This window comes from Dipodomys spectabilis, unplaced genomic scaffold (genome assembly GCF_019054845.1).
Source record: "Dipodomys spectabilis isolate Male_0828 unplaced genomic scaffold, ASM1905484v1 ptg000140l, whole genome shotgun sequence".
Classification (NCBI taxonomy): domain Eukaryota; kingdom Metazoa; phylum Chordata; class Mammalia; order Rodentia; family Heteromyidae; genus Dipodomys; species Dipodomys spectabilis.
In genome coordinates, this window is record NW_024870817.1 from 5,836,633 (window position 1) to 5,847,246 (window position 10,614).

At 34.5% G+C, this 10,614-nt stretch overlaps 1 protein-coding gene across 1 annotated transcript; it reads left to right on the plus strand.

Moving 5' to 3' along the window:
* Window positions 1-2,099: 2,099 nt before the first annotated feature.
* On the plus strand, window positions 2,100-2,848 carry LOC122117217 (mitochondrial import inner membrane translocase subunit Tim9-like). Its single transcript, XM_042690915.1, has one exon. It carries the CDS (start codon window positions 2,298-2,300, stop codon window positions 2,565-2,567), a length of 270 nt encoding a protein of 89 aa, XP_042546849.1. The 5' UTR covers window positions 2,100-2,297; the 3' UTR covers window positions 2,568-2,848.
* Window positions 2,849-10,614: the final 7,766 nt, after the last annotated feature.

The following is a 10,614-nucleotide window of genomic DNA, read 5'->3' on the forward strand; positions in this document are numbered from 1 at the left end:
GTGAGAATGTTGAAGGGGTACATTGATTAAGATGCATTATAGTCATAAACTGCTTTGTTAACTGATATTTTCATTGTACAACTATTTAAAGATAATGAAAAAATTTAAGCAGCAATTATCTAAGAAATAGCATTAAAATACTATAAGAATGACATAAACTAACCATATAATTACATAAAACTAACTATATAATAATTGTCAAACTATTACAAGAAGTAATAAAAATTAATCATAATACCTAGTGCTATTTGATTATAGCAAAGTTAAACTCTAAATTTCACTGATGATAGTAATTTAGATATTAAACATAAAAATCCAAATAAAATAATCATGCCCTTAAACCATCAAATCATTTTTAAAATGGAAATTTGTTCAAGCCAAAGAAGGGAGAACTAGTTCCACCAAAGTCAATAACTGTCATTTTGTAAGCAATAATCATGTATGTTAAAAATCTAAAAGAAATTAGATATGTATCATAGTTATATAGAACGTTATATAGCCATAATGTCATCAATTGGTTTATCGTATTTGGAAACATGCAAGATATTATTTGTTGTTGTTGTTTTTCAAATTTAAACATTGTCTTGCCTCCACTTACTGCATTGGTCTTATTTGTGTTATGATTATTAGAATATATACTGTATCAAGACATTTTCACTGAGATTATTATTTCTATTTGAATAACAATTGAGTTCACTGCTTCTGTTTGCCTGGATTAACCTTTATTGGTTCAAATAATCATACTAACTTAGAAGTTTCATGTAAATTTAACTATATTAAAACCCAACAATTACTCAGAAATTCACATATATTTTATATTTGTCTTAAACTTAAGAGAAGGTTGTACTGGAAAAACTTCTTAGTAGAACACTGCTATCTCAAAAAAAATTTTTGATATGATTCCAAATAAAATAAGTAAGTGGCTTTTACTTTAATTTGTATCATAATAGAATCTGAAGTGCTCATCATAAAAAAGGCAAGAGAGTAAACCTGGGCCTTTGCACATTAACACTCAGAGAACCAATACTCCTTGTTGGTTCAGTATGAAGTGAATATAAAGAGGAAAAATTTTTTAAAGTTTTTGAAATAGTTACCAGTTACTCATAATTTCGAAGGCTCAAAGGTATATTTTATGTGATTAATAGGAGTAGGGGGATTAATAATAGAATCCCAGGTTGTTCACTGAAGCTATATATTTCAAGAAGTTTCTATTAAAGCAACACCAGTCAGAAATCTCTGTGTCAGACCAAGTGGAACCTAGACACTGAAAAGACATAATAAAGTTGAAAGATAATTAATTAGCTGAGTCCTTTGAATTTGGATATGAAGATTAGGAGAATGATGAGTCAAGAAACTGCCATAGTTATGAATTAAGCAGATGACTGTGACATGTAATTTGGCCATAGTTGATAATTTAAGTTCTGAGCATCATAAATTTGAGATTCAACTTAGATCCTTATGCATATGGCATCATCAGCTTTAACCAATACAGTTAGTTTGTGGGAGATGAAATGGCCAGTAATGAGTTCTCACCTCTGGAAGTAGCCAAAAATTTAGCTTCTGCCACAGGAGATATTGAGGAATCTTTATAAAGTCTAATTCCATATAAAAAGAACAATGAACACCTACATGTGTTTATGCATTCAACAGTCACAAAGAAAAAAAAATCTTCCTTTCTCTACAAGAAATTTATAATCTCATGAGGAAAATATATTCAAAAGTTTATATTCTAGGAATTATTTTTTCTACCCAAAGGTTAAAAGGAATATAAATTTTATTAGAAAATCTAAATAGGCTTTCTCCAAAATATTACTTTCTATAATATGTATGTATGTTTCTGTGCTTTAAAGTTTTGCAATAACAAATAATTCTGGGGAGTATAGAAGAATGTAGAATAGACATTATCTATAGACTCTTATTGGTAATACTGTAAGTAAATAAATAAATCACCACTTTTAAATATTATACATTTCTAACAAATAGCATTCACATAAGCATAGTGCTTTGTCTTTAGAGAAGCCTAAAAGTTTATTGAGTAAGATGAAGCATTGTGTCTGTGTAAATATGAAAAGATAAGTTGGAAAGAAATCCATCAGCCCGGACCTCGGCCGTCGCCCCCTGACTGGACAGGCTTCGCAGCTCCCTGACCGCGTACTGGCGGCTGACGCGAGAGCTTGTAATTAAGTAAGAAAACAGGCCTGGCTGGAGACTCAAGCAAAGGCTGGACACCTTCATTTCCAGAACAGAAAGAAAACTCATGCATCAGAAAAGGTGACTAATAAACATATCAAAAGAATATGGCCGCACAAATACCAGAATCTGATCAGATAAAACAGTTTAAAGAATTCCTGGGAACCTACAATAAACTTACAGAAACCTGCTTTTTAGACTGTGTTAAAGACTTCACAACAAGAGATGTAAAACCTGAAGAGATTACCTGTTCGGAACATTGCTTACAGAAATATTTAAAAATGACACAAAGAATATCTATGAGGTTTCAGAAATATCATATTCAGCAGAATGAAGCCCTAGCAGCCAAAGCAGGACTCCTGGGCCAGCCGCGATAGGGAAGTCCCAGTGGATGGACTTCAATGAAACATTGCCAACAGTCCTTGCACTGGAAATGAGGATTCATCTCATAGAATCCTCTGAAAGCAGTAAGCACCCTGTAAAGCCTGTCTGTTGTGGCTACTTGGCAAATGGAAACCACTGGAGAAGCAAAAACATTGTTCCCCAGAAATAATCAAAACAGAAGGTCATTGTTCAGTGAAAATAGTAAGATGTAACATTTGTTGAAGTCTTAAGATTTACGGCTTGGTCACTTTGGTTAGAAAAATAAACTATTGTTTCTTCAAAAAAAAAAAAAAAAAAGAAATCCATCAGCTTGAGATCAGGTATGGTGGCTATCGCAACTACCTGGTAGGTGAAGATAGCAAAATCATGATTTGAGGCCTCTCTGATCAAGATAACTTAATGTGGCCCTAATCTCTCAGAATATTTGGAGTGGTAAGACATGTCTTTAGGCACAGCCAGAAGGTAAATGTAGGTAGTAAGTCCATGGTCCTGGAATATTTCCATATAAAAGTGTAAAATCCTATCTGAAGCAAAACTAAAATTAATGTGGCTGAAGGTGAGGCTCAGACATAAAGTTGTGTTGAGTAAGCTCAAGACCCTGAGTTCAAACCTCAGTAGCACCAAAAGTTTTTTTCATTGAGGGTTATCAATTTCAGAGAAATGGAGGGAGGAAGGGTAAGCAAATGCAGTCAAGGTATTCAATATACACTATGTAAAATATGAACTATGTAACTTATGGGCAGAGACAAGAGGTGGAACGTGGGGAAAAGTGAAGGAAGGAGTACCTTTGTTCAAGAATTGTGCTCATTACATGGCTTATGGAGTTCTGAACAACTCCTTAATAATAACTATACATAATTGTGTATTTTCTAAAAGACCATCAATCTGACACTGTTTGAAAATGATTCATTGGTCTTGTTTTTTATGCTTATGCATTGGATTAAAATAGAATACAGCATTTGAGTTTGGTACCAAGTGAGAACAGATACAACAAAATAGCACTGGGCTAGAACTCAACTTTATAGTTGTTAATTTCACTACACTGCAAATGCCTACAGATCCATTTAAATGAGCCCCAGTAGTGATATGTAAGCTCCTATTGTCACTAATTAATTTATTTTTGCAGCATTTTCTCTCACAACAATGTGGTTTTTAGGCTTAATTCTCCATTCCTTTCAAAGTGCTTTATTATTTATATCTTCTCATTACTTAAAGCTTTTCCTTTGGTTCACTATTTGGATATTTATGACAAGTATCCTTAGCCATATTTCTAATTCTGTGTCTAACACTTTCTTTGAGTAAAAAACAAGTTGAGAGTAGAAACATTGTGAACAATGGCTTTACAACACAAGCAAACAGCTGGATTAAGAGGACAAGATAAAGATTGTAGGATGTGTATTTGAGGACAGGAAGTTCTAGCTATGAGCAATGGGCTTTCAGCTCTCATTTGATAGAGCATATGGCACATTGGTTCTTAGCACATGAAAATTAATAACTGTATTTTGAATTTTGTATTAGCGTATTTACCTATTTCACCTGGAAATGTTTGCTCAATAAATACATATTATAATAAAAGGGAAAATTTTTCTCAAGAGAAATCAATATATTTGTATCTTAGATATCCAGTCTGACTAGAGTAAAGAATATAGGATTTACTGCATATATTTCTTATATCATCATCATATTGCATAGTTTGTTAATAATTATTATGAAATATCTGGGAATATAAATTGACAAATTTCTTCCTTGCTTTCTTTTTTTCTTCTTTTCTCTTTTCTTTCCTTCTTCCTTTCCTTCTGTTTTTCCTTTCTTTTTTGGGAGTGGGGCAGGATCTTGCCTAGGTTGGACTTCAACTCAAGATCTTCAAACTCATGATCTTTCTGTCTGCATCTCTCGAGTTCAAATCACAGGAATGTGCCACCATACCTGACACCAAAGCAAGCTTCCACAACAACCTTTACTTTAAAAAAAAAAAATTTATGGTCAAGGTGATATACAGATGGGTTAAAGTTACATACAGAAGGTAGTGAGTACATTTTTGTTGAACTTGTTACTCTCTCCCTCATTTTTCTCTCACTTACTTGCCCCCCACCCCTCCCCCCAAGTTGTACAGTTCATTTTCAATATATTGTCCTGCAAGTATGGCTGTTGCGTTTGCTCACCCTTTGTCCTTTGTCTATCATTTTGTTGTTCCCTTTCCCTTCCATAATTCAGATAGATATAGATATAGATTTTACCCAGGGTACCGAAATCAAATACAGTGACAACAGGGGATCTACCATAGGGGAAAGAAATACAAAAGAAAAAAGAAATCACATAGTATATTAAAATCAACAGTATAGAGGTTCCTCAAAAGACTAAACATATGATTCAGCAATCCCACTTCTGTGCATTTACCCAAATGACCACAAACAAGGCCATAATAAAGCTACCAGCACAACTGTTTATTGCAGCATTAGTTACCACAGCTAAGATATGGAACCAACCCAGATGCCCCTCAGTAGATGAATGGATCAAGAAAATGTGGTATATGTGTGTGTGTGTGTGTGTGTGTGTGTGTGTGTGTGTATGAATTGCATATGTGTGTGTGAATTCTATGCTTCCATCAGAAAGAATGACACTACCTCATTTGTAAGGAAATGGAAGAACTTGGAAAAAATCATATTAAGTCAGGTAAGCCAGGTCCCCAAAAACATAGATCCCATAGTTTCCCTCATTTGTAATAATTAGTATATAGTAGGATAGTTCTAGCAGATGAGCAGAATAGCTCAATAGCTACATAATAAGACTATATAAGATAATGCTATGTGAAATGAACTCCAAGATATGTAAACAAGAGGTTTATCTTTATTGTTGTTTTTAACAGAAACTTTTATTTTGATCCTTGTTTTCTAGGTATTAACATGACACAATGTCTTCTGAGCATGAGGAAATAGCTGTTTCTTGACATGGATGACATAGGTTTCCAACAACCAGCCTATCTCACAGGAAACACATATGTAATTGTTTTCAGATTTCTTTCCTGCATCAGATTATTTTACATCCTATGAAGATTTACATAGGCTAACTCATTTGAAGCAAAAGCAGTGCTGCCATATTTTTTAAAGAGAAGATTTATAAAATACTAGTATACATAAACATGTAACTCTTAAAATTGAAGTTTTCAGGGATTGGCAGGAACTGGTCTAAATAAATTAATCCTATACTGAGACATGAAGCTACAAGAAAGGAAATGTTGAGCCAGGCGCCGGTGGCTCACAATTGTAATCCTAGCTACTCAGGAGGCTGACATCTGAGGATCGCAGTTCAAACCCAGTCAGGCAGAAAAAGCCCTTGAGACTCTTATCTCCAATAAACCACTCAGAAAACAGGAAGAGGTACTGTGGCTCAAGTAGTAGACCATTAGCCTTGAGCTGGAGAGCTGAGGAACAGCTCCCAGGTCCAGAGTTCAAGCCCCATGACCAAAAAAAAAAAAGAATTGAAATGTTGATGTTCTGATAAAATGAACAGAAAACATTACTGGAAAGAAAATGTTTTAAAATTCTCATTCCTATCTATTACATGTACTATTTTGAGGAACTAGATTCTGGACACTAACAGGAGACAAAAGCTAATGTATTATAAGTTTATGCATGTTGTTATATTAGTACTCTTAAGAAATTAGTCATTTCATACATTGTATTTCTTAATTGATAATAGAAACAGAACTTTTTTAGACAGTAAAAGAACATAATGAATCAGGTATGAGTAGCTCATGCTATAATCCTCATTACTCAAGAAGCTGCGCTTCAAAGTCTAAGTTTAGAACCAACTTGAGTGCAATAACCAATGAAAATCTCATGTACAATTAACCAACCAAAAGCTGGAAGTAGAAATGTGACTTAAGTTCCAGGAAGATGGCGAGGAGAAGCTGGAGGCTAAACAAACTCTTGCATAGAAAGCAGTTTTAGTGTTCCAGTGAACTGTCCTAAGTCAGAGAATAACACCAAGTGTGCCATCACAGTACAGAGAGTTTGGCCAGAGAGGGAAAATCCAGGCAAGGAGACAGATCTGAGCACTTGCTGGCAGCCACAGCTGAGGCTGCAGAGACTGCAGCAGCTGCAGTGGCGGCCATAGCAGCCATACCTACAACACAGAGAGTCCAAGACAAAGGCGTCAGACACAGTGGGCAAGCAGATTCTACTCAACATCAGCAAGAACTGAAAAGGAGCAGATATCTTCCTCCTGCAGATCACAGACCAGAGACAACCCAGGAACCAACAGTCCAGTATGAGGAGAACCCTGACAACCTCACTCCTTCTCAGGGAGCAGAGGAAGGAAGGCCATCCATCCCCAGCCCCCCACCAGAAAGAAAGACGGACCCTTGTCCATTGTATGGCTAGTGAAACTCTTCTCCCAATCCGTGGGCTTTCTGTTGATCTTGCTAGCTATGTTGCCATGCAGAAGCTCTGCCATTTCATGCAAGAGTATGTCTTTTACTAAGAGACTCTCTTAGTATAAAATTTCTACACATAACTTTGAGCATTGACCATACTGAAAAAATGTCCATATACACAGTCAGGAAATTGTACTTGTAATATAAGGATTTCACATATTCAACAAAGTGCATGTGGAATTTGTATGGCTTCATTTTTTTAAGAACCTTAGTAATATTTTTTCCCGCTTAGAAACTTTTCTAAACCTACTACTGTCATCATCAAAGCTTCCCAAAATAACAAGCTCCATGTAGATACCTATCAAATATAATTGTTGAAATCATATATACCAAATGTAATGATTGAAATCATCTCTGCTATACCTTTTTTGTTTCAACATCCAATCTGAATCTATTTCCAGTAATACTAAGAAAAGCAGTTTTAGAGATTCAATTGTTGAATAACATTTTAGTAACTAAGAATTAACAGGATGTAAGTAGCCTATAAAAATTAATGAGAAAACCAAAATGTCCCAATTCTATAGAAGTTATATCAGTAAGTCCAGAGGCTCAAGAGAACAGTAAGCATTAATAACAACATGCAAATGATGATATGCAGTTTTATTGGTCTCTGGGAATGGTTACGAATTATGCCTTTCTAGTCATGGTAGGAATCACTGCATCCCATCAACATTAATTTCTTCTCTACTTGAAAACCTGGAAGATAAAAATTTTCAGTCCTAAAATTACTCTGAGCAATGTTTCTCATTCCACTGAATGGAGCATAAATAAAAGTCCCATGTATCATGGCATGGCTGATAGACAAAACAACCTTTCCTCTACTTCCTAACTTATAGAAACCATGAGAGTAACCCTTGAAGCTTCATGTTTATCCAGCAAAACCACAACATGGGACCTTTAAAACTCACTTAGAAGAAGTTCTCCTGGAGAAACAAACTTAGTTCATTAATATTTCAGGGCTTATTTGATAGCTAAGAATGACTTAGCCTAGTATGACTAATAACCAAGATCAAATAGCAATTTATTATGTTTATTAAAAGGTAATGAGTAATAGGAGTGTGAGAAAGTCAAGCAAAATAAATTGATCATAAGAACTGGTAATGGAGTTCACACCTATAAACCCAGCACTCAGGAGGCTGAGGCTAACCTGGGCTACATAGCAAGAACCTATCTCCAAGAGAAAAAAATAAACAGTTAGTGCAGCACTAATAGCTCAAGCTTGCACTCCTATCTAATTAGGAGGCTGAGATTTGAGGATCACAGTGTGAAGACAGCCTGGGAAGGAAAGTCCATGAGACTCAGTAAGTAACAAAGAGCTAGACATGGAGTGTGGTACAAGTCATAAAGTGCTAGCCTTGAGCAAAAAAGTTAAGGGACAGCATGCAAGTACTGAGTTTAAGGCCCAGGACTGGCACATTATAAAAAGAAAAAAAGTTACTCAAATATTTTAAACATTCTTTGGTTATTTCCATGATTCACAAGTCATACTTGAATAACATTTGACACTTTCTCTAGTTATCTGTTAACAGTGTCCACCATGAATAGTTATGGAACATAAAATGGCACTTCATTGTTCATGCTCAGAAAAGCTATATACATATACAGGGCATTGATGTAGCATTTGCTTACCAATAGACCAATGTTTAACATGTATTGAATATTTTTAATCCAGATAACTCTAGAAAGTAAATATCAATTATTGTTCTCATATAAGTTTTTTTCTGATATGACTAGAAAGATATTGTATATGACTAGTGACAAGATGTAGCAAAACATGGATTTCAATGTAAGTTCAATGTCCTTTAAACAAAATCCAATGTATTTCCCAGGTTACTAAATGAAGGGATATAAATTATTCATCCTTATGCTGTGCTATGAGTTAGAGAAAAAAAATTGTAGCTACTTTAGCAACTATTCCTTAAGATAAATACTTACATTATAAATATTCATTAGTTTCATCAGTAGGAAATACTTCTAAAGGCATTTGTTTTTGCTCTAAATGATAGTATGCATGGATTTGTTCATAATTCTCCCCAAAACCAACCACTTAGTTGCTATAGGTCACTTGAACCCCAAATAACTTTTAAATCAATGCTCAGCATATCTTTTATTATATTAAATTATATGCACATCTAACAAGGGAAAAAGCTTAACACTCTCATAAGCAGGTTAATAAAGGCAATAATTGCCAATACAACACTTCCAATGACCTAATGTTGAGCCCATAAACACCTACACATTGGCTGTCTCACTACTCATCGATGAATCACAAAAGGTGGCAGACCATTTTTTAGTACAAACTGGCATTCAATTATGCTCTTCACTTAATTAACTATGGTGCTCACAAGGTCAATTTACTCTCTGTACACAAGATATTACATCTTCCTTATCAAAGAAGACAAAGTAGTGTCTGCCTAGCTATTAGTACAAGCTGAAATCAGGTTAGTATCTTGTGTAATGATCCTCACAGATAAAGTTTCATCATTCAGCTGATCGGGGATATGGAACTATAATCTAATCACAAAACAATATACTTTGAATATGATTGCAGAGGATTTATGCATCTCTCCACAAATAGGAATGATATTGATGACAATTCTTCTACCACTAGATAAGGAAGCAAAGACATCAAGTGGTTAGTGAGCATCACTGACAGATCAATTTATAGCAGACCTCACATCTCACACACTTTCTCTTCAATGCATTTTTAATCCAAATAAAAAAGGACTTTCAAGTTTATGTTTAAGACAAACTCACACATTACTAAGCAATATAAAAATCCATAAAACTTACATAAAACACCACAATACTACAATCTCCCCCTCTCTCTCTCCTTCTTCTCTTTCTTTCTCCCTCCCCAACTCTTCCCAAACCATTAATGAAGAGTTAGGAGTTTGTTTTTTCCTTTTCATCCTTAAAATTATTCCTCAAGATATCTTCTCTTATTCCTTTCTTCTTTCTTATAGGTCTCAAAACAAAATTTAGTCTTTTCTTTCTAGGCAGGCTCTGCTCACATCTTTGTCCCTAGTACAGCCATCTCCTGTGCCTTTTCCCTTCAAAAGTTCTTTGCATTCAGGTGTTTTCATTTTGCCCAGCACAGATTTTGAGCTCAGTATGTTTCTGGAATTTCATGTTTCCACTAACTGTACCATTAGCTCAAAATTATATTTACAAAAACAATTTTCCTTAGAAGTCCAGTGGGTATGTGAAATTGTCCACAATAAGAGAAAATGGCAAGATTAAGTTGAGAAACTTACATCGTAATGTAGATTTTATTCTTATCATTCTTTTTTTTTATTATTATAAAGTAGTTGTACAAAGTCAGGTTATGAATCCAATGTTTCTTGGTCAATGTCGCTCTTACTTACATTCTTCTACCTTTACCCCTCCCATGTCTACTCTCAAGTTATGTTCTTGTCAGTTCTATGTACACATAGAAGTGTCATATTTACACATATTTTATTATTGTGTTACTTAATCTATTAATGATGACCACCTTATTGTAAGATGTTAAAACTCAAGCCAAAATGTTACTTTAATTATTATTTTATTTTTTACTTTACAACACTCTATCTTGGAACATTTTGTCAAATCCATTATACCAG